Source organism: Dryobates pubescens, chromosome 2 (genome assembly GCF_014839835.1).
Source record: "Dryobates pubescens isolate bDryPub1 chromosome 2, bDryPub1.pri, whole genome shotgun sequence".
NCBI classification, from domain to species: Eukaryota; Metazoa; Chordata; class Aves; order Piciformes; family Picidae; genus Dryobates; species Dryobates pubescens.
The window spans coordinates 16444594-16469337 of NC_071613.1; the positions used below are offsets into that span (position 1 = coordinate 16444594).

A 24744-nucleotide genomic window follows, 5' to 3' on the forward strand; every position below is an offset into this window, starting at 1 on the left:
ATATATTAACAGCTTGTAAAATGGGTAGAAATAATAGCAAAAGTCTTATGTTCCTCAAAGCAGTAATGTGACACTGTGGAAAAAGCCTTGGATAGGGACTCCTGTACCCCGAGTTCTATTCCTGGCCCTGTTAATATGCTCCTCTTGGGCAAGTCGCATCAGCCCTTTTTTCCTTCACTTTCACTTGTAGGGAGAGTGACAGACATGTGGCTCCCTTGCAAAGCCACCTGAACAGATTAAAAAGCACAATAAAACCTGACATCTTGTATTGCCTGTTCAAACCCATGAGCTGCAGCTAAAGGCTGCAGTAGGCTTTGTGTGACAAACCACAACAGCGCTCTCAAAATATCTCTCTCACGAATTAGGAGCCAAAAGGTGGTGAATACACTGTGCAGCTTCCACTTAATTGCAAGTGAGTAGTTCAGTGATTTTTTTCCCCCCTCCAATTTGCAGTTCCCAAACAATTGAAATGGAGCTTTAGGCTGTCATACAAGTTCAAGTCTGTTCTTACTTACCTTTTGTGAACCCCTTAGAAGCAATCCACAGATTACAATTCACTGAAATCTATTATCCTAGACTTGTTTTGATCAGCTGTTAAAGCAATACTCACATCCTCAGGGCAAGCAAGGATCATAACAACTGACATGAATCTATCCCACATTCAAAGCATTTCCAAATCTCTGAAGCTAGGCTTTTCAGGTTCTAGTAGATGTGTATGTTTAAAGGGAATGAAACTATGGAGATTCCTACAGATCTCTCTGGCCTGAATCAGCCTTGCTGACTTAACAGTTGACACTGCTCCACATCCATTTCCAAATCTTTACTTAATTCTGTAGTCTCTCATCTATTCCATATTGATAGAGAAGGAATACTTCCTTGATCAGACCTTCCAGTTGTTTTAACTGTCTTCACTTTAAAGCAAGTCAGCTGTTAGTCACTCTCCTTTCCCTACACATCACCAAACAAATAAGCAGCCCTGTGATCAGTATTTCCTTCACTACAACTTCTCACTACTTCTCTCTATGAAGGTGTGTCACACTACCTACCAAGCTCTAACTATTTTATGTTAACACATAATTAACAAGTTTGTTATTATCACTAAGCACTTTGTGGCAGGTGATCTCGTCAAAGCAGCAGCCATCTATTCATGTACACAGAGATAACCAAGTATCATTAACATCTAAATACATATACAGTGAAAATTTGCTGCAGCTAACTCACCATATCCCTTGACAGCTCTGCCCAAATTGTTTATGCTGTAACAAGTCCAAGTCAACTTCTTCACCCTGGTTTTATGCCTCTCTGTTCACAACGTGAAGCTGTTCCAAGAGTCACCAAAAGGTGATTTGTGGCCAACATAACCAGTCTAGCAAGTAGTCAGGTTGTAAACAATCATGCAAAAAGAAAAAAAATCATGATACAGTTTAATTCCACTCCTCATTCCCTCTCTTCCCAATTTAAATAAAGAAAGAGACATCTTGACAATGGCAGAATTATTTTGCCATTATGAATCACAGCCACATTCAGCAATGGTTTATTAGCACATCATACAGGACAGTTTAAAGCATCTCCACAGTGGTCAGTACAATGAGGCCTTAGTAGTTTGGATTCTCAGTGTAATTTTCATTACAGAGCAGTGTTTTCCCTCTCAAGAGGCTAGACAGCAGCAAAAGAAACAGGATGGCTAACATTAAATACTGACCTACAAAACTCAAATGATGATGATCAAATCCCAGCCATCACAAATCAGATTGGATAGATTTAATTTTGTTATGAGAAGAGCCAGTTCTAGTCAAAACTGTTTTGATGAGTTCCTGGCCTTTCTAATGTCTGGCCTTCTAAAACACAGCCAAAAATATTAGAGGAGAGCAGTGTAACTACTTCTGTACTCCATACCTTGTGAACTACCGATGGCTGCTTGCAGGGATCACTTTTTGAATCAGCAGTTTAAAAACTTCATCAAGTTTTTCCTACTCAGCATGTAAGGTTCTCATAGCATCAGCTCAGAGCATTGCACAAATACTTCCACATAACCTACAGATTGCCCTCAACACATTTTGGCTAAGTTGGTGAGACTACCACTGCTTACAGAGACTCACATTTTTCCTACTTACAGTAAATTTTTCCAGACTCCCACCATCATGTCCCTAACACAAATTGCCACCTTAAAAAGTCAATTATAAAAAGTGGGGGTTTTTTAGGCCAAGAGATCACTTGGTTTCAACTTAGCTCAAGACTGTTTAAGAAAGTCTAAAACCTGCTCTGGTTCAAGTTTGTGTGCTAATATCAGAACCTTCTGATTTTTTTTACATGCATTAGGTGAAGTCTCATTTGTCATCCATCTTGCACAGGTTTTCAAAGATGAAAACAACGTACTACAAGTTTGGAGTACACCAATATTGGCTATTTCAGGTAACCCTGTGTCAGTAAGAATTAATTTGCTACATCTTGGTGAAGCAAGCACAACCTGAACAGTTAAAGAGAAATGCAATTAAAGTATTACAATCTTGTACTTTAAAGTTCATAGGGTTTTTAAATTATATGAAAAATCCTCAACCATGTCACTGTAAGGTCAGCACAGTTGTTTGGTGTGGTTATTCTTCCCATTCAAAAGTTAAAGCAGTTTGACAATGCTGCTATGAAAAGAAAAGTGTTTTTTTATGGTATGTACATGTAATTGAGTAGCTTTCCTAAATGTTTAGTACATTAGCCAGGTAGCTGTTATGACAGAAACTGGCCCCAGAGCAACATTTATTTTCTTTTCCTATAACCTTAAACTATTTCTTCCCTTGCTATTAAGGAAGGTGGCAAGAATTACTTTTCTCATGCAGAGAAAACAATCCTTAGGTTTCTCCAGACATTTCTCAAGGCAACAGAATGCAAAGTCTAAGAAACATTTCTTAGAGCAGCTGCTTTAAGATTTCCCATACATTTTTTTTCTGATCTGATACTAAAGGTACAATTTCACTGACATTAACTGAAGTATAAACGATTTTAAAGCTGCCTTTTAAAAAGAAAAAAAAAAAATTACATTGTACCTTCTTTTGTCAGCTTTGAACTCCTGCCTATTATGCTTTTAACTGCAAGCATTTAATTACATTTTACACCAGATAACACACTTTTTTGCCTTTCAGAACCATGGTTCTGCTGACTCCCAGGTGCATAGTTTAAGCAAAACTACACAAACCCCCACCTTTGCAGCATTAGAAGCAGACTCCTGAGCAACCCTGCCAAGGGAAGGGATCTTCCTTAGAGCCTGGATTTTGCCATCCATTTTAACTGTTTTCTGAAAAGACAAAAAAAAAAAAAAGAGGGCACAACTAATTTCAACCTTTTTTCCTGCCTTTAGACCACCGGCTGACAAATACAACAAAGGAACAAAACAAATATCAAACTGCCGGAGACGCCTCATACACTGTATAAAATACCACCCCACGATAAATAACGCTGCATTAGCAAAAGCAAGGCAAACGCAAGCGCGCACGCTGAAAGCCAGCCGCATTTTCCTGTGTCACAAAAGTAGTTAACAAGGAGCCAACTTATAAGCAGCCGATACAGGGAAACCGAAATGCAGTCGGCAGCCCCGGCCCAGGCGCCTAAGCCCACCCCCAAAGCGGGGTTACCAAGGCACACGGTACACACAAGGCGTCCCTCCCGCCCTTCCGTGTCACGCGCGGCCTCAGCGGTGAGCTGCGGCGCTCGCGCCCGCCCCACACCCTTCCCCTCTCCCCCTAGCTTGGGCCAGCCGGTGACAGGCACCTGGGCTGCCCTCACAAGAGCCCGCTCCCACCGCCGGCCAGTCCGCTGCTTTCCTGGCCCACCGGCTTCAGGAGGGTTCGGCGGCACGAGCGAGGCGCAGCGCGGCCCTACCAGGCCTATGTCCGGCTCCCGTACCCTCTCCCCACGGCCTCGGTAGCGCCCGCCACTGCCGTTCGCACCACCCGGCACGAGCCGGCCCCACAAACCCACCATCCTCCCTTCTCCGCCTGCCGCCCCGATCCTTATACTCCGCTCCGCCACCCCACCCCACCCCGCGCCTCTCTCCCGCCCCTCCCGCCCATAGAACGGGCGCGGGGATTGGTCGCGCAGCCACCGGTCGGCTGTGTGGGAGGCGGTGATTGGCGGAACGCGGCCGCCAGCGGGCTGCCTCCTTGTGAGTGTGTGTCTCTAGCAGTGTCAATGGCTCCTCCTGCCACGGAGCAGCGACGGGCTTGAGACGGGCAGGACCGCGGGGCTCCTTTAAGAGAGGGATTTTCGGGGGGGGCTGGGGAGGGGGGCCGCGGAGCGAACGTCCCCCATAGCCAGCGCTCGGGAGAGCCAGCGGCCGGTGGCTCCTCTGCCTCTCGAGCGAACCGGCGAGGAGACGGCAGCAGCAGCAGCAGCGGCGGGACCCCCGCCTGGAAAGCCCCCCCTCCTTCCCTGCTGCCCGCTGCTGCGAGGCGGCCGCCCCGGGGCTCCCTCCTTTCCCTCCCCTCCCTGACGAGGCACCGGTTGCCGGAGGATTCCCCCCCTCCCCTCCCGCCACCCACACGAGTCGGCAAATGAACTCGGTCCGAGCCGCAAACAGGAGACCCAGGCGAGTGTCCAGGCCGCGCCCGGTGCAGCAGCAGCAGGAGAGGAACAACGCCGCCGCCGCCGCCGGGGATCGGGGTAAGTCAGGCACTGTGGCGCCGAGCTGGGGCCTGCGTGGGGTTCGGCGTCGGCGCTGGGCCTCGCCGCGCCCGGCCGGGCACCGGCAGGAAAAGCCCAGGCTGCTTCACCCTTGGCTCCAGCTCAGGCCGCGCTTTGTTTGGCTTGGGCTCTGCCCCGACTCGGGGCCGCTGGGCCCTGCCGCCGAGCGGGAGGGAGGCGGGGGCTCGGCCCCTTCCCCAGCCGCGCTCCCACGCCCGCTGGGGAGGGGAGAGGAGGGGGGGGAAGCCGATTGCCGCCGGCCCTTCGGGACAGAACGCGTCGAACGCCCTCCCCCGCTCCGAGCCCCTCGCCCCTCGCCCCGTCCCTGGGGGCTGCGGGAAGACAAGTCACCTTCGCCCAGGGGAGCCGGTGCCTCCCCGAGGGGTGCGGCGGGCTGGGTCCCCGGGCCCACGGAGGGGAGAGGTGACGCGGAGAGGAGCGGGGGGAGCGGTGCCTGGGGGACTTGGGGGGGGTGAGAGGGGGCGCCGGTGCTGGGCAACTTGCGGCGACACCTTCCCCGCCGCCGCTCGCGAAATGGTGTCCGGGGGCGGCGGCCCGCGGCTCGCCGAACCTCCACGGCCCTCCGCGCCGCGCAATGTTTGCTGCGCAGTTCAGCGCCCTGGCTTCGGTTACAGCGCCCGGCGGGGGGGCGCGGGCCGCGGCCCATCGGCCATTTATTTACCTCAGCCACACCGCCCCCCCGCCCGCCCTCGCCGCGGCACCCGGCAACCCCGAGCCGTCCAGAACGGAACGGGGGCTTCGGCCCCCCCAGCGCTTCCAACCCTGCCCGACGGGTCCGCCCGCGCCGGTGGGGCCGGGGCCTAGCGTAAAAATGTTGACAATTTGGAGCTAATGGGGGAAAGCACCATTGTTTGAGGGGATGAGGAAGCGGCGAGGTGGGATTGCTCCCCTAATGGAACCCGGAGCGTGTTCGCTAGTGCTGGGGTACGGGGTTGGGGTGGGGGCGAGGGGGTGGCAGTTCCTCAGCCCTGGCATTGTCGCCCCAAATGATGGCTCCTGGGGGTGCGAGTGTGCGTGTGCTCCGTATGTGCAGGGCTGGTGTGGGTTTTTTTCTTTCCTTTTTTTTTTTTTTTTTTTTTTAAAGGCGAGATGGGGGTGGGATTGGAGGAGACATTTTGCATGTCTTATCTGCTGGATTGGGTTTTAATTTTTTATGCATTGGCTGTCACAACTCGGGCATGATAAAGAAGACAGATCCGTGGTGCAGTTTTAGATGTAAAAATGTCTTTTTAAAATAAAAAAAAAAAAGGAAAAAGCGCCTTCATTGTCATCTGAATGTCTTTTGTTTGAGTCTCTGGGATATCACATCGAGAGCAAGGTATTTTAACTGCGAGCTACGCTGTGATAAATATTTCGGTGCGTTCTATGCAATCACAACATTTTAAGCAAATGAAGGGAAGAAAATTTAATTTGAGGAAGTATTTTTAATTCTCCTTTACACCCCCCCACCTCTCCTCCCTCTTCTTCCTTCCCCCGCCCCTCCTCGCACACATTGGTCAGAGCAAAGAATGTTACCCAGACCAGATTGCTGTGTATATAACCAGAGGATGTGATGTCTTATGCCCAATTATGGGGCTTGTGTAAACCTTCCAAAATTTTTAGTAATTATGTAATTAAAATGTCTTTTCTGGGATACTGACATTTAAAAAAGGAAATTAAAAAAACCCAAAAAGCACCGACAAGAACTTCCTCCCTGACGTGCACTGAGGAATTTCATCACTGATCTTCTGTATGCAGAATATTGGGGGGGGGTTATTTTTTTTTTTTTCCAACCACACTATTTTTTTCTTTTTAAGCAGGAGAAAATACAACTCCTGAAATGCATCTGGAAGGGTGTGCTTACAGATGAATTGCTGTGCTTACTCAGTTTTACATTGGGCTGTCTGTCTCAAACTGGGCATGTGTTACTAATATTTATTTTTTTTTTTAAAGATAGAGGCAGAAACTTTTTTATCTGAAATACGATGCTGTGATTTATTTGTATTACTCTGACTTTTTGTGGAACTCCATGTTCACCTTTCCCCCTCCCCCCCCCCATGTATAGTGTTCATTGTTGCTTATTGTTCATTGTGGTGATAAAATTGTAACAAAAATCATGTTCCACAGTTAGCTGAAATTACTGTTCCGTATGGATCACATCTAGCTTGTCCCTTGCATTTTTGAAGGTCAGCTGCTCCAGGTCTGACTTGCCCAAAAATGTACTGACAGCATTAAGATCTTTTGTTATTAGTTAAATATGCACATTTTTAGGGTATCTCCAGTGCAGTTCCTATTGTTATTTCAAAACTTGAAAGGTCAGATCCACTATCTCAGGAAGCTAATGTGAGTTGTTACCTATGACTTTGATGACTTTGTGCAGGGCTGTTACTGTGAAGAATGAATAGTGCTCCTAAATTATGAGACAATATACTGGGGTTAGACTAGTACCACACAAGCCAGTAGTGACTTTTTTCCACCTTTATTCCTAAGCAATATAGGTCATCTTAAAAAAAGGCTGTGCAAAAGAAGCTGTGCAAGTTATTTGGAAAGGATTTCTGTCCAACTCAGACTTAAATTTGTTTTAAAAATGTTACTAGATAATGTGAGTGCAGCTGTGATTAAATGAAAATTATTCTTTGTTATTATTAATTTATTTCCTTCTTCATATTGCAGCACAGTACTTATAAGAACAAATACCATGGAGCAGGGTTGATAATGTGGCACATAGTTAATCTTTGGAACTTCTTATTTCCCACCATTAAAGTAGATTGCTTAGTAAAATGTGTACTTCATCTTGAGCTTTATTTATTATTTAATGCTGTATAAGTAGACAGCATTTTGCAACTGTGTAGCAGCTGTTAAATTTTTACCACTGGGTGAAAAAAGAAGTTATGACTTCTGTAATTAATAAATAGGGATGAAAATAAAAGAAATCTGTTAATAAATAGATTTTATAAAAATGCTTCATTAAGGATTCCTTTTAAGTGTTTGAAAATAATACAAAGCTGTATTTTATACTGCAAAGTGACTCTTTTTTTTAATGCATTTTATATATGCACTATGAAGATGTCTAATGGATGCATAATTGTGCCATCTGTATGATACAGTGATAAACAATGATGCTGTACCTGTATTGGTGGAGAGGGGACATCAGAAATTATTTCAGATAAAATCTTCTCCCCCAAACTCACTGTGTTGTACAAACCAAGTTATCATCAGGATATACTTCCCAAGATGTTTTGCCTTATGTTCTGCTGTTCGCACTTTCCTCCGTCTAAATTAGCCACTCTGGCTAAACTACACAAATTCTGTTTTACCTTCGCCCTCCTCATGTCTCCCCAAGTCTCCAGTGGGGTTGCCAGTGGTGTTTTTCTGTGGTTTTGGAATTCTGCATGAAGGATGCAGAATAGATGTGTCCTTTCATTTTCTTTAGGACAATGGTCTACCCAAAGGGTAGATGTCTGTGTTTAAATGTGCCTGTGTTTGCTTATAGTGCTATTTTTTGTTTCTCTTGAGGGTATGGGTTTGGCTACAGTTTTGAGAAGACAACAAGGTTAGACACTGATTTTTATTATGATTTAAAAAAAATAAATCCATCTTGTCCAGAATGCAGCTAAAACTGTCAATCTCAGAGCTATCACCTGTGATTATTATTTTGTCTTGTTTCTGTTCTTCTCCAAATAATTACCCAAGTGCCCCTGCACTTCTTTGTACCATCAGCACATTAGTGGATACAGTCCTGTGAGGTTCTGATCTTCATGTCCAGTATTAAGTGCTTTTAGGATTGGATCCTGTATACTGTTAAGTCCCAAGTGTGTAGCACCTTGGCAGCTGGGTCTGCCCCAATCCTGTGTGTTCCTTTTACGTGGTAGTGGTGTCCATGTGACAAGGCAGTGAGCTGGCTCCTCAGCTGCCTACGCCAAATGCTAACTGCTTTATTTATTTTAATTTTTTTTCCCACAGGTTGATTTTTGGCACAGGTGCTTGGTACAAGGGGAGGGATAATACTGACTGCCTGTGGGTGTGGTTGGACTGTGGCAGCTCCCATTTAGATTTGGCTAAATTGGGTTAATACTTAATACATGCGGTTTAATACATACAGTCGGAGACCTACCTTGCAAGTTTGCTTTCCCCGCCTCCCCACAATCTATTTTTCCAAAGAGTACAAGACTTAGACACCCATACAGTCTGCTTGCCTGTCACTCTGCAACTTCTGAACTTGTTAGCTTGTTTCAACCAGATTTGACAAACAAGTGTGAAGTTCTTAAGTTTTGTGGAAATTATTGGCTGGGCAAAGGAGGCAGACAATGAGGGAAAGATACTTAAAACTTACCCTTTCTACCCATGCCAAGAAGCAGAAACCAGCTGGCCTGTCAGCACCCAGCATAATTGAATTAGTCATTTTTCTGTATAGGGGACAGGAGGGCTTAAAAGCACTGTGAGGAAGAGTAGGTTAGGCTGTGTAAGACATGAACATGTAGAAACTAAGCTCCAGTAGACTTCTTGCTCACAAAGCTTGAATTTTGTAACGTTGAGATAAATATCTCAGGAAAGTTAGGCAGTCTTTATTTGGCTCTATTTCAAGCGCATGTATGTAACCATTTTCTTTTAACAATATATACACCAAAGGGATTATATTGATGTGTGCTGGGCTGTAACAATTAAGTAACTCTTCATGGAAGCAAGTGACTAGACTTGCATCAAAATGAACTGTTTCAGGTTTTGTAGAGCGAGAAGTCAAGCATCAGTTGCTGCGGGTAGAAAGGCATCTCATTCAGGCCTTTCCATATTCCTTAAGAGAGGGTTCTAGGCTTGGAAAAAAGATATTTACACACATAGGTATATATGTAACATTATACAGACATACAGTATGTCATAAGGTATGTGTGTGTTTATATATATCAAAAATACACATTCAGATCTGTAATCATTTTCTTTGCAATGAAAAGTTTTCAAAGTCTACCTTCCAGATACATTTTAGAATCCAAAAACTTGGTAATTCAAGTACAACTTCTGTTTCCCAAAGTCTGATTCTGGATCACCAGTACAAAGGAGTGTCTGGGTAACTGTTGTCCTTCATGTAGGACAAGTGCCTACATTTATACTAAAGCTTTATTTGATTTGGGGAGATCAAAATCAAGTGTATTTGTTCTTGGTATACACAGTAATGTTTACTGTCCATAGTTTTGTTGTATTTTGGCCATTCATAAGACTATTAACATCTGTTATTCTTTGCTAGAAGTATACCAAATCTTTTTATTCAGTTTCTCTCTTACAAAAACTTGGAACCTAATGGTTTAAGAAGTAATGAAAGTCCCCATAGAATCCTTTCAGTTGGAAAAGACCTTTAAGATCATTGAGTCCAACCATTATTTAACTCCTTCAAGTCTGCTGCTAAACCATGTCTCTCAGCACCATATCTCTGTGTCTTGAATCATCTCCAGGGATGGGGATTCAAACACCTCCCTGGGCAGCCTGTTCCAGAGTTTGAGAACCCATTCAGGGAAGAAGCTTCTTTCAGTATCCCTAAAGCTCCCCGGATGCAACTAGAGACCATTTCCTCTTTTCCTATTTCTTGTTACTAGGGAGAAGAGACCAATACCAACCTCACTCCAATCTCCTTTTAAGAGTTGTAGAGAGCCAGGAGGTCTCCCCTCAGCCTCCTTTTCTCCAGCGCCAGTTCCCTCAGCTGCTCCTCATCAGACTTGTTCTCCAGACCTTTCACCAGCTATGTTGCCCTTTTCTCAACCCACTCCAGGGCCTCTGTATTTATTTATTTATTTATTGGTGGTGATATATTTGGTATCTTTCTGCTTTGGGGGAAAGATAAGCTCTCTCCCCTACTTCTGCTCTGGTGCTGACTGGGAGAATCATGGTTTTGGAGTAGACCAAAGCTGTCCAACATGTGTCAGGCTTTTACTGTAGGTGTACAGGGCATCAAGGTTTATGAACACGCTGTGCACTGGATATGGAGCATTGAATGTGCATGCATAGAACTGGAGCACTGTGAATGCTTTGTCAGGCCAGCAGCTGCCTGGGAACGTCAGGCTTGCAGCTTGCTTTACATGGGCAATCTCCTTGCCAGCATGGTAAATCTGGTGTGCCCAGCAAGCACTGAATCTGCAGTGCCCATGCAGAATGGCTGCTGGGTGAGCGTGTTTGTTCGTCATATTAAATAATTCAGCACTTCCTCTCTGCAGGGTGGTATCATCAGGGAGGCTAGGTGGCAGGCAGAGGGGTCAGCAAGGGCAGCGAGGACAACTCTCAGCTTCACACATTGCATGGGGTTGGAAGGGACCCTCAAAAGCCATCTTGTCCAACCCCCTTGCAGTGATCAGGGATACCTCTAACTAGGTCAGTCTGATCTTGAGTGTCTCCAGGGTTGGGGCCTCAACCACGTCTCTGTGTGGCCCATTCCTGTGTTTTACCACTCTCATTGTAAAGAACTTCCTCCTTACATCTAACCTAAATCTCCCCTGCTCCAGTTTCAAACAGTTGCCCCTCATCTTATTGCTGCAAGGCCTTTTAAGTAGTCCTTCCCCAGCCTTCCTGTAGGCCCATTTCAGGTATTGAAATGTAGCTATAAGATCTCCCTGGAGACTCGTCTTCTGTACAGCCCCAGTTCTTTCAGCCTGTCTTCATAGGAGAAGTGCTCCAGTCCTCTGATCATCTTGGTGGCTCTCCTCTGGACCCGGTATTGGGGGCCCTGCAGCTGGACACAGTACTCCAGGTCTCACCAGGAGCAGAGGTCTCACCAGAGCAGAGGAGCAGAATCGCCTCTCTTGACCTGCTGGCCATGCTTCTTTTGATGCAGCCAGGATGCAGTATGTCTTCTGGGCTGCAAGTGCCCATTGTTGGCTCATGTCCAGCTTCTTGTTCACCAGTACCCCAAGTCCTTTTCTGCAGAGCTGGTCCCTGTGAAGGGAGTTAAGTGAGCACCAGGTGTGTTTCAATGTGGGTCGTCTGTGGCACTGCTTAAACTTCCTCTTACAGCTTGTGGCTGTGAGCTGTTTGGTTAGGTAGGAAGAGAAGGTAGTGTGTTCTAAGATTTTTTTTTGAACTGTACTGATAAAATATATTTATCCTTATATTTTAATGTGATGTGGGAACAATAAAACAGAGCTGTGCAACGTGTGACTGAACTAATAGGAATTGAGAAAATGAAAGGTTTGTTAAGTTGACTTTGTTGTTACCTAATCCTCTCATGTTTTCTGGTTGTTAAGTGCTTCTGTTTGTTTCTTGTTTGTGATGTTTCTCTGTTCAGAACTTGAATAGGAGGAGAAGCAAACTTGGTGATTTTTGTTATTGTTTGTGGCAGTAAACTAGAATCTGAATATAGCCTAGGATTTTAGTCTGTGTCCCTCAGAGCTTGATGAAATGGGTGAGGGAAAGAAAGCAGACTAAAACATACAGTAAAATTACTGAACATCTATAAAAGAAATCTGCTTTTACAATATATTGGTGTAATTTTTAAAAGACTTCTAAATTCTTGTGAAGGAGGAGAGCAAGATCTAGATGTAGATTCTGAAGTAAAGACTCTAGGGAAATCTATCATTTAGATTGTACTTCCTATTGGAAAGTTCTATGAGCTTTTTTTGAGGGGATTAAAATCTCTGAACCTGAACTCCTTTCTTAAAAGGTAACTTGAAGAGTGGTTATTGGGTTTTGCTGCTTATGTTGCTTCTTGTTCTTGAAATGTTCATACATAGCTGGGAGTTCAGATACAAGCAACAAATGAATACTAGTAATATACAGTGCTTTCAGTAGGCTTTTAGGGACTATTTTGTATGCTCTCCTCTGAGATACTTCCTTTAGTTGCATTTTGGCTAGATAACTAAACTTTCAGCCTGATTGCTCTAATGGGGGTCATCCCATTGTTCCTCCTTCTAGCCCCATGTTCGTAACCCCTGTCTTGTGTCAGTATTTGTAGTTCCCTGAACCAGATCACCATGGAAGCTAAGCCTCCAAAACACCCTAACCTAGGATGTTGTGCTGGTTTAGCTCTTTGAACTAGCTAACTGCAGAGTTTGATGAGTGTGTAAGATTAGTCACCAGGTACACAGTTGGGAGTGGGAGAAAAGATGTGGAGCTGCCCCTCTTCTTGCAGCTAACAGATCAGTTCAACTGTCCTGTGAGACTGGAGCCTTGCAGAGTGACTGGCAATGGTCCTGTCCATTTGAGAGGAGCTGTCGAAATGCTGCCGTGGCTATTCTAGGATACGTGCTATGATACATACAATGAAACCTTCTGTTCGTTGTAACAGAAACCTGCAGTTTCCACTCCATTGCCAGGTTTGTCAGGTCCCTCCTGATATCTTCAATATGAGTTCAGGCACTGCTTTGTTCTAGGAGCTCAAACTACTGCATAGCTGTTTTCTGCCTTGAAAAATCATGTTGGTGAGGCTTCCAGGTTTTCTTCTCATAATTTGCTATATTTTCTTGATTCTGCTTAGTTTATTCAACAAAACTATATAGAAATACCATCCCAATACCCACTGAACATTACTGGCGTTCCAGTATTGAAATAGTGGTATTTATCTTGTGTGTTCCAAACCCACCGATTCTAGTGTTGATGAGTATATAAATGTTTTCTTTTTTGATTCTTTCTTTGTTGTCCTGCTTGACTTCATTGAGCTTGGATTAGGGCTGGTTGGTTGATGATTTTTATTTTTTTTTTCCAATTATTAGTGAAAGCTGGTTTTAAAACTGAACCAAGCAGACATTGCTCATGGTCTGGGAAAATGCTGGGGGTGAATAGGAAGAGTACATGTGGGTTGCTGTAGGGCACTGGAAGAATAGTCCTCCTTATATACTAGAGAATTCTCTAGATCCTAGATCTAGAGAACTCTCTAGATCCTAGCCAGCAGAAGGAAACAGGCACTCCTAGGAAGGGGGTTCAGAAGGAAAAACTTGGGTTTTGTTCTACTGTGAATTGCCATTAGAAGGCAAAAATAACAACCATACTTGGAATTATTATGTTTGTTTTAAATAATGTTTGTCCAGAGCAGCACAAGCGCTGGATGTGCAGTCTCAGGGTTATCATGCTGTGGGTGTGATTTTATACCAAAAGACTAGTTAGCATGAATAGGTCATGTTACAATAACTATTTCCTTTTGTTAATCCCAGTTTGTAGTGTTTGGAAACAGCCTGTTTGCTTTCTGTTGTGTATTTTCAGTTTGTACATCTAGAAGCAAAGGTTTGAAGGTTTGGCCTGTCTTTCTGAGTAGAGGTGAGTTGTAGCTCTACAGCCAGTCTAAATTTCAAGCTATCTTTGTATTTGGACAGGTTATTGCAGGATGACAGGTTACCATATGTCAGCTGATCTGTGGTATCTGATTCACAGTAATTGTTCATGTGTATGCTCTTAGCCTGTGGCAAATGGAAGGTAATTTGAGTTAGCTTGACCCTCTTTCATTACACCCTTTGAAGGCACTCCCTTCTCCACATGGATTGTTAAACCTGCTGGAGTGCCTTGGCTAAAACAATAATGCAGTTTCTGTCCCCAAGCTAGTTTGGGTGTATCTATACAACAGTGAGATGAGGGCTTGTGTCACTGTTTCCTGTGTTGTTGACTGGTTTTGAGACCATACCTTACTGAAGGAGTGGATTCTATGAAGATGCAGAAAATCAGTCAGGTGTTGTAATCACCAGATGTGTTTTTCTTTAGTTATGAAAGCTTTCAGTGCATCTTCAAAACACCACAGAAAAGTTCTTTATTTCACCGTATCTTGCTATCATTTTGAAGAAGTATGTTTGAGTTCTTTCAGAAGATGCATGGTGATTGAAATAATTCTTAATATTCTACTAATGCTTTTGGATGTTCTGCTTCGAAGCTCACTGCATGATTCCCACTGACCACAAATGGCGCTTGAACGTGATCTGAGATGATGTGAAAGGTAAAACAATTGATTGTGTTTCAGTTGCTTAGTTCTTACTTGAAATTTGATTTTTGTGACAGTAAATACATAGCTATCCAGTCTGGTTCATCAACAGTTGTTAAAAATCTAAAATTCTACTTGAATGCATATGAAAAATACTTTTCACTAGTCAGATGTTGCCACCCCATCTTTCTGGCTTACTGAATTTCTCAGGCTCCCAAAGAGAAACTGAGATCTGCCTCATGAATCTACCTCATTTCCCCTTGCACAGGTGAAGTTGGTTGGTCAGATACTGCATGACTGATCCTATGTGTGTATGACAAATAAATGAAGCTTGCTTTCCATTTTTGATTCCTATTTGGCCAGTGGGCTTTTTTTAGGAGGTATTGGGTAAAGCTGACAGTTCCCAAGCTTCTTGGGCTTGGGAAAGTGAGTGGAAAAGTGAGACATTTTGTTTACTGGGAATTCAGCCTTCATAAGACATAGGCCTTGGTGCAGACTTGCTGTAGTCCTTCTAGAAATAAATAGCTGTGAAAAGAAAGAACTGTATGCTACAGAAGCATAGGAAACCTTCTGATTTTAGTAATTTTCCTAAGAGCTGAGGACAAACCAGATGACTTTTAGCTAAATAAACATTTTCTGACTATTGGGAAAGCAAGAGACCAACCAGATAGATACAACTGAAGTGTTGTCATCAAGTTTGCCAATACACCTTTAGAGAAAACTTTATGCTGCAGAAACAAAGGGAAACTTCTGATTTTAATATTTTTTTCTAAGAGCTAAGGACAAAATAGATTATTTTTTAGCTAAATTTTTTTCTGACTGTTGGGAAAGCAAGAGACCAAACGGAGAGATAAGACCTTAAAAGTTGTTGTGTCATCAGTTTAAATTGTGTGCAGTAGCTGTCTCAAGTAGTGTTTGCTATTTCCTTAGGTTGTTGCTGCCCTGAGGGTGGAAGGACAGCATCTTTGTTTAGATGGTTGTTCTATTAATCTTTGGCAAGATGTGACACACTTCACCTTTGTCTGAAGATGGTGAAATCCGTGGCTGTCTTTTTTGGCACAAAGGTTCTGCCTCTTTGCCTTCTTCAACAGTCTTTGAAGATCAGTTATTCAAAGGAAACCAGAACTTTGGAATTTTGCTTGCTGCATTTTGACTGGTACTGGCTGCAGCTGTCCAAGTCAAGGTCATGGATAGAGATAGGAGGTAGCTGAGCTCCATATTTATGACTTTGGAAGTTGCAAGACTGAAAGTCTGTGGTGGTTGGAATATGTGAAAATGAGTACTAGCAGGGTTTCTGTCACAGAAGAGCCTTTTCATCCATATCCATTTGGAGTTTCCACTCTGGCTCCATTTTTAACTCTCTGCAAAGCTACATGGTAATTGAGCCTCTAAGGCATATGCTTTAGGTTGTTGTTGCGAGAACCTTCTTCAACACAAGTTGTGCAGTCATTTAGCTAGCTAAGCATCAATGGCATGGCAGGAGAGAAATGCTTTGGGCTACTGTTGCTGTCTGGATGATTAGAAAAAGAATGGGTGTGATTGTGTTACAGGGTAATACCTGCATGACTTCAGGTGGCTTTTGATAATGAGTTTAGATGCTTTCATGTCTTGCCAAGTTTCTTAGCAGTAGCTGCTCATTGATCAGCAGCTTGTGGTAATAATCTGCTGATACACTTGACAGTATCAGTATGGATGCTTGACATCATCACATTTTATGTTAATTTGAAGGGTTTAAGTAACTGAAAAAGACATACCTTGGGTGTCTTAGTGGAGGTCTTTTTTGGAGATGAGGTTGTCATAGTGCATATTGATGTGATGCTGGATTTCCCATTTTGTCAAAGTAACATTTGAGCATCTCAGCTTGTTTAATGTTCAGAGCATTAATGAGAAATGAGGTCTTGTGACAGCTCTGTCTCATCTAAATCTTTTTTTTGAATGCTGTAGAAAAATATGTGGTGAAACCATTCTGATTTTCAGTTATAGACAAAATAACTGTAATATGTAATTTTAAAGGAAAATATATTGGCCATGCCATTGTTGAAATAAGCACTGTATCTTTTATGGGCTTCTTATTTTATTATAGCTGCTAGCTATGATTCCCATGAATGGGCTGAAAATAAGAAGTGAGTATAAAGCAAATGTTAACTTATTTTGGAAAAAAAAAGTGGGGGGGAAAAAGAAAATTAATGACATTTTGAATATTGCTGTTATGTGGTAGTCCAATTTAAGATCAGTTGCCACATTGGAATGGGTTGCCCAAGGAGGTGGTGGAAGCCCCATACCTGCAAGTTTTTGAGGCTAAGCTGGATAGAGCTCTGGGCAACCTGATCTAGTGTGAGTGGTCCCTGCCCATGACAGGGGGATTGGAACTAGATGATCCTTGAGGTCCCTTCTAGCCCTGACAACTCTGTGATTCTCTGATTCATGTTATGATTTTTTCAGTCTCTGTGTTTTTTGGTGGTGTGGGGTTTTTTTGGGGATAGCCTTTCAAGAAACTGAAGATTTGAGAATACACTGTGCTGTGGTTTGCTCTTAAGCTGATTAATACAGTAGAAGTTAAAAATAGTGTATGGAAAAATCATGGGATTTAACTTCTTCAGTTGAAAGGCCTACCAAGCAATACCTGCCATCCACTGATATCCTAAGAGTGGATTCAGTAGCATGTTCTTGGATAAATCGCAACAGACAGACCGCACAGTTTGTTTCATTTATTTCAGTTATCTTAATGACCAAGATCACAGAGAGTGCTGTGAACTGTCGGTATTTGTTTGGGGTTTTTTTTTGGGTAAGATTTAGAAATGTTATACAATCATGTGAAATCAAGAACAGTAGCTGAAAGACTGAGCATGCTGAAATCCCAGTGAGCTGGGAACAGTGATTTTTTTTTTTTTAGACTAAATATACTTTGGGTGCCACCCCAGTGTTTCTTCCTTAGCAACAAGGTTGACCTCCGGCATTCCTCTCTACTACCACTATTAACAAACAGATAGAGTCTGTTGAAGTAGTACTGTAATGGCTGGGGAAGGCAGAAATTTTCAGCTGTTTCTGTCATTTGAGGAGTGGAAATAATTGCCACTTTCATAATGAGCAGGCTTTAAATAGTAAGAAAAACTGAAGAAGTGGTGTAGATGCAGATGTAGTCACTGAAATGATTTGTCTATACTGTGTGTTAAACATTCAGGATTGGTTTTTCTTCATATTTGTGTGTAGGATCCTGTTGTCAGATTATATTTTTCAGTAACAAATATTCTACATGTGCATTATGGTAGCTGGGGGAAATTCTTGAGCCTGGTTAAGTTTTCTTTTGAAAGATTTCTGATATATATGGTCTTTCCCCCTTCTTTAGTACTGCAGAAGTATCCAAACATACGACAGAAAATGCATTTTAATTCCTTTAGCCTGTGAAGTCAAAAAATATTTGGAGAAAGGGACAAAGAAGGATAGATTGGAGCAGCAAGATTTGAAAAGTTGATCTCCACAAATCCTGCTTGTGCTAGTTTGGGAGGTCAGTTAAAAAAAAAAGAGAAAGATCAACCTGCTTGTTTTTTATGAATACAGATAAATTATACATTTCCTCCCAAGGCATGCCTCTTCCTCCCCCTCCCATCAGATGTTTTTCATGTATGTGGAGACAGTATTTTCAAACCTAGCTGGCAAAGTCCTCCCACCTAGATGGAGTTTTTGTTAGTCTTTGTTAAAGACTTAATGATCTTAAGGGCTTAAATTAAATAAGACATTGCTCTTTTAAGGACTTTTTTTTCTTCTTTCAAGAATAGGCTTATATGTAAGTATGCATATTTAACTTTATTTTCTTTCAAGCCAGAGTCATTCTTTGTTTCCTCTTTTCAGTATCTCCAGCCTCACTCCACCCACTGCATTACTGGTATTAAAGAGCAGTTTCTAGTCCAGAATCTGCTATCTTCACAGAAATGCTTATTTTCATATATGTTAAGAGTGTGCTTGGGAAAGGACTGTTCAGGCGTTCAGTGGTGTAAAAAGATACTAATCAATGCGCTCAGCTTTATTCCATGCCTTCTGCCTGAAGGTCTTGCATTGGACTTGTGGTATATGGGAAGAAATAACCACCATTTCTTGCAGTGCTTCTAAGCCCAGAGTAATTTCAGGTACTCGTAAAGAATCTAATTTATTTTACTAATTTGGATATTTGCCTTGCAGTACTCTTGTAGGCTTTTGGTTGTCTGTAGCTGTCCTCATTGCACACCTGAGATGTAGTGAAGTACTATTGTTCTAACTTCAGCAGTGGGAAACAAAAGACATTGCAAAACTTGCCCAAAGTCACCAGGGAAGTCTGGGCACAGCTTCACTCTTGGGTGAAGCAGTGTGGTTGGAGATGGCCACCAGAAGGGGTTTTCTCAGTGATGCTCTGCTGCTTTCTTCCTTTGTTGGTTTCAGTGACGGTGCACCTGTACAATCACTGGCCCTTGTGTGAGTGAGCCAGTAGAAAAAGGTCTGTACTTTCCTTTCTTGCAGTGTTATGCCCTTGAATTGGTTTAACTTTATCATGGAACCACATCTGTGACAAAGCACAGAACTGAATGTGATGCTCTTGTGCTCCTTTCGTTAGTAGTCTAGTTTTGGACTGCATGGTCTCTCTTGGTACAATACTGATCTTCTTCCTGGACTTAATTTGACGCTCTGCTTGTATCAGGGTAAAAACTGGATGGTTAAACTGGGAGTTGTTGCTCCCAGTTGATATTTGTCCTGTGCTACCAGCTGATCCCCCTTGAAGGCAAAATAGCTCAAAATATGGTTATGGTGGTGCTTTAATCTTTCAGGCTAGCATATTAAAGTAATTATGCAAGGCTGGAAACTGGAGCCAGTCATGAGTTGCCACGTGAGCTGTATGGCCATCTGTCATTGGGGCAACAACTTGTGTTCTGAGGGGCAGCTGGCAGGGTTGAGCCTTGCTTCATCTGGCAGACTTTTCTTCAGTTTGCCACTGTGTGTCAGTCAGAGCCCTTATTTGTGGGTAAGGAAAAGAGTAGGAATTGCTTTGATTGTTTGTGCAATTAACTTTAAAAATCCCAAGAGGAGCAGTGGGTATTTTGGTGAGAGTAAATCACATTTCTATAACTTGCATTCTGTGTCTTACAGAGTCTTTCTTGTGGTTTTGGGATAAACCAGTGATGTGACAATTGTGAAGGCATAAGGCTGCCTGGGGGTACACTGAACCATATGTATGGCACAAGAAAGTTCTACGTCCATACGAAAATGCAGTGTTATATTGTGAAAGCATAAATGCTAAATAAAGTTTGTATGTTGAGAAGCAACCCACAGAAAGGATCATGTGGAAGATTAAAATGTTTAGATTTTCTGCTAGTTCTTTAGAAACAGGCTCCTGAGTAAAGACATTGGAACTCTTAATGGTTATTGATCATATGGATACATTGCTGTGAGCAAAGAGAGAGGGGGGAAAAAAACCCGCAAACAACAGAATTTGGTCTGAGGAAGACTACGTGGGCTTATGAAAGGTAATTGTTGGGAAGATAAGTAGTTGAAGAAAACACTGGAGCTGGCAGTCAAACAGTATGTTGTTTTTTATTTGAAATGCTTTGAATAGTTTTATCAGTTCCTTCTCTTGTTTGGTTGGTTGGCTTCTTTGATGACCGGGTATGAGTTCATAGTTTACTGATTTCAGGAAGCCTCAGAGAGCCCAGGATAGCCTTTTACATAAGTTTAACTTCTATTCCTTGTTCATCCCATACAACCAGCTGGTTCACTAAGAGTTGAGGGTAGGAAATGGTTTAGCTTTAATTAATATGATTCTTTGTCTTCATGATCTGCATTGGCACGATGATAACTCTGCTCTGACTTAAACCAGCTGCTGGCTGCTCTAAAAGGACCTTTATGAAGATGATAGCTGGCATTTGTGTGCTGTGTCCACTTCTCCCCAGTTTTCTAGCACATCCAGTAGACCAGAGACCGTTAAAGGGAGTGTGTGCAACTTGCATTTATTGACTTTGTGCTGGTAAGAGACACTTGGTTTGGTCTCAGAATCTCTCTCACTGCTGATTGTGCCTTTCCAGTGTTTAGAAATAATTCATAAGGCCCCCCAGGCTGTTAAGCTTGGAGTCTTATGAGCGTGCAGTAGAACATGTCTGAAGCATCTCCACCTTACTATCTGCAGCTCAGAGAACAGTCTGGAATTAAAATTTTCTATAGAGTTGTCCTGTTAAATTGTGTCATTTGCTCGGTGAAAGCAAATCTTTGATGGGAAGTTGGGTTTGGTTTTGTTTTATTTGCATTCAGATTTAGTGGAAGAACTTGTCTTTAATAATGTCTTTAAATGTCCAGGAGGTTACATTTAATTCTCTGTACTTTTCAATCTGAAAACTGAAGTTGATAGGGAAAAAAAATTATAATGACTTGGAACAAAAAAAAAAAAAAAAAAAAAAAAAGAGAGAGAGAGAGAGAAAAAGAAAAAAGGGAGAGCTTTAAATACCCAAAAAGGTCACTGACAAACTACTGTACTCCTTTATGGTGGCAAAACGAAGCTCAGGGGCACTTTCAAAATTACTTCCAGTTTAATTATTTCTGATAAAGGATTTGGTTTATATTGTCTCTGTTTTGAGATGTTGAAGTCTATTACTTGCCTTGATTTTGATCTTTACTCTGGTACCATGTTTCCTAATAGATTCATAAGAGACAGCTTTATCTTGGCAACCATGCCCTAATGTCTGGGGCTGTCCCATTGTGGAAGGGAGAGAGAGGCTGTGGAGTCGTGAAATTACTAGTTCTTCAAAATGGTTCTTAGCTGTGTTTTAATACACATAGGTCTCCTGTCTCCAATGTCATTTGAGGTGATGAGTGGGGAGAATGGGGTGATGGTATGACTTTTTCCTTCCCTTCTTTTTATCTCATCCCCTCGTTGTTGGGAATCCAGAAGTCTTCTGTATTTACAGTAAGCAACCAGTTCACAGCAAGGTTTGGCTTTATAGCAGATGAAAATTAACGTTGAGCTGCTCTTTCCTCAAGATGTCTGCAGCTCTGGGTTTGTCCACCAAGGGCACCAAACCAGATCTTGTCTGGCACTTGTGTCCTTGGCCATTTTGTCGCTGCATTGTATCTGGAAGTTTCCTCTTTGTGCGATTTTCCTCCGTTCCCAATGCTGTCTTAGCTTAAGGTTTGCAAATCTTCAGCCACAATCCATTAAGGATTATGTCCTTCGTTACAAGCTTCTCTCCTTCCCATTTTAAAATATCAAAAGATACTGAAAAAAGGTTTTTTTCTCTTTTGCCTAAAAAAAAAAATCTAAGCTGAGGTAGCCAAACTGCACCTGACTTCTTTTACTTTTCGAGGGTGCTAGCTCTCAAGTGTGAAACACAATTAGCAATTTTTTCTGAACCTGTTACTTTGTCTCTTGACTTCCAGGCAATGCTGACATTTTCTAATAGGTGGCACCATGTATAGCTCCAACAGTTCTCACCTTTGGAATAGAGAAGAGTTAGCTGCAATGAAAGATGGTTTTACTCTTTTACGTAACTGCTGCTCTTAAAGTCTTGTTAGCATAATACAGTTTTGTGTATGCTTAATTACATGTATTCAGCAGTTTACTGCCTGGCAGTAAATCTAGTCTGAGCTCTAAACATGACTTTTACTCTCTCAGTCTCGGTTGTTATAAATGTTTAATGTTTAATTTTTCTCATTCTGGTAACTGCATGTGAATAGTGTGCTTGATCCAGAAAGTATGTAGTACATAATTGCTGTATGCTTTACTTAGTACCGGATGGGAACCCTGATATGTGTGAATTGCTTCTTTATATGTTTAATTAAAAGAAATAGGTGGATTGCTTAAAGAAGCTGACAGCCTCTTGCCTGTATGCAAGGCCTGTTTCTCATACGTGGTGAGGTTGTGTTGAAGTATGGGGGACTCCTATATTGTACTCAATCAAGGTATTAGCATGGCAGATCACTCTTTGCTTGGAGTTGGGGAGAACATATGAACAGCAGTTTCTCCAGCTGAAACTAGGAGACCTTACTCAAAAATGGGAATGTTGGAGTTTGTATTGAGTAATTCCTCTCCTTCCATTACCCATTCAGAAGAATTGGAGGATGTTCTGAACAAAGAAAAGTGATTTTTTGGGTTTTGTTTTATTATACTTTTTCCTTTCTTACAGAACTTTTGTTCTTCATTACAATAAGAGTAATGGTCCAATATACTATTTATTTTAAAAAATAGATTATTATAACCTAAACTCTGGCTACTGTGTGGTGGTGGGTGGTTTCTTCATTTGTTTGTTTTTAATACTCTTTTCCACCAACTTATTACTAGTCTTATGCAAGAATTTAGGCCTTACTTGATCCTCAGTAAGAGAGGAAATGTCACAGCATTGATATGGATGATCAAATCCCTTGACTGTGTTGGGTTGCTTGCATAGTACCCCTCCTGTTTCACATCCTTTGCTTCATGCTGTTGTGTAATCTATGGAATTAAAATTAGTGAAAGTTCAAGAATAAACATTTCAAGAATTCCATCTGAGAGTTGTTTAGAATACACCTTAAAGACAGTTTTTGTGGTTATGTGGAGCATGAATGTAACAAAGATGGCTTGTATTTCATGTGCTTAGCCAAAGAACAAGAAGAAACATGGCAAAGCTCAATGCACTTATAAAATACTCTGGATACATATTAGAACGCTTAAAATATTTCAGTTTTGCTGTTGGAAAAATAAACAATGATCAGAGATCTAAGGATGCCCTTCTGGATGGGGTATAATTAATAGCTGACAAGCATTGTACATTTTATTTTAGCAGAGGAAAACATACAGTGATTTAGTAGGCAGGATTTAACTGTGTTCGTGACCCATGTGGCATTCTTCAAGTTGAGTACACAAAATGATTTTTACTTGCTAAAAACGTTTTGAATGCTGATGATTTAAGAACAAATCTTGAAGGGTTCTTTTGTGTGTTTAGTGATTTTCAGTCTGCTTGTGGCTGTGCTTGCAATTTGACTGCAACAGACTGGCTGGATGGAACGGTGTGATGTAGTTTATGCTTCCAAGTGGGCAGTGTCCTGTATGTTCTGTATGCATAGGATTTGGAACTTGCTGTGGTCCATTGTACTGAGATGGTTCTCTGTACTCTATCTCATGATGGGCATCAGTCTGCTGAGAAAGTGGATGTGCCATGAGGAGCAGCTGTGTAAGAGATGGTATCGTCAGTTTGTAAATGCTTTGTGTGCGGGGTTTTCCTCTTAGAGAGGCTTTGTTGGAGTTAGAGATGCTTCATGGTCAATAAAAACCTCTTGACTCTTTAAAGTGATGGTTAGTGGTGGGTTGGATATGAATTGTTGGTGTTGACTATCCCTGAAGCATTGCAGTTCAGGAGCAGAATGAAGCAGGTTCAGACTGTTCTCAGTATTTAAGATTCTTTTTTGTTATCTAGTATCTTTATGCACCCATGCATAGCTCTTGCTTTGTGACAGAGGTCTTGAACTTTCTTCTAGCAAAGATGGAACCTCCTGTGAGTCCTTTGAGAGTCTGAGTTATAAAGTGGATTTTCTTTTTTCCTGGAAATGTTTCTGTAATTGCTATTTTATACTTTGAAATCATATCTGAAATGTCTGTTAATGGAAAGAAATCTCTATGGTGTCCCAGTTACTTTACATGTTAGTTGCTGGTTATAACTGGACATTTCCAACTACCATAGCATTTTCCCAGAATGTCACTGTAGGTAGTGCAGTCCATCTTTCTGCTATTGCTGTCCATTCTGCCTATCAACTAGAAAGATTCATTCCCTCATGGTTCAGTCTGTGGCCTGTTTCTCATCTTGTGCCAGTATCAGAAATTCACACAGCACTGACATGAAATATTTCACTGACTTAAGTATTGCACTTCAAAGATAGCAGCCTGATTTGATGTCAGGCTTCATAGTTTTTCAATCACGGTTTGACTGATGCACCAAAATTTATTCATGCTCCTTACTTGTTAGTCATCATTGGTGGCATATGCTGTGATATCTAGGGAAAAGAAATATTGTCAGCTAGCTGCTGTACAATGACAGGGTTCTTTAAGGTGTAATCTGTATTTCAAAGTAGCCTGCCTTCTAGCCTTGCTGGCTGGAAGCGTTAGGTTTCACAGAGTTTAAATGAGGCCCACTTGTCCAGCTCTTACTTGAGAGCATAGAGAAGGCATGGGCTGTGTGTTTCTTCACAAGTTTAACTAGTACCCAAAG

General features: G+C 42.2%; 1 protein-coding gene across 2 annotated transcripts in view; it reads left to right on the forward strand.

Annotated features, from left to right (window-relative positions):
• Positions 1-4182: 4182 nt before the first annotated feature.
• FBXO11 (F-box protein 11) overlaps positions 4183-24744 on the forward strand; it is a 74872-nt gene continuing 54310 nt past the window's right edge. Inside the window, exon 1 of one of the 2 annotated variants that reach the window (XM_054171114.1) lies at positions 4183-4650. In XM_054171114.1, the coding sequence (XP_054027089.1) occupies positions 4542-4650 (109 nt within the window). In that variant the 5' untranslated portion in view covers positions 4183-4541. The remainder of the gene's footprint in view (positions 4651-24744) is intronic. The other variant, XM_054171121.1, reaches the window with a different exon arrangement.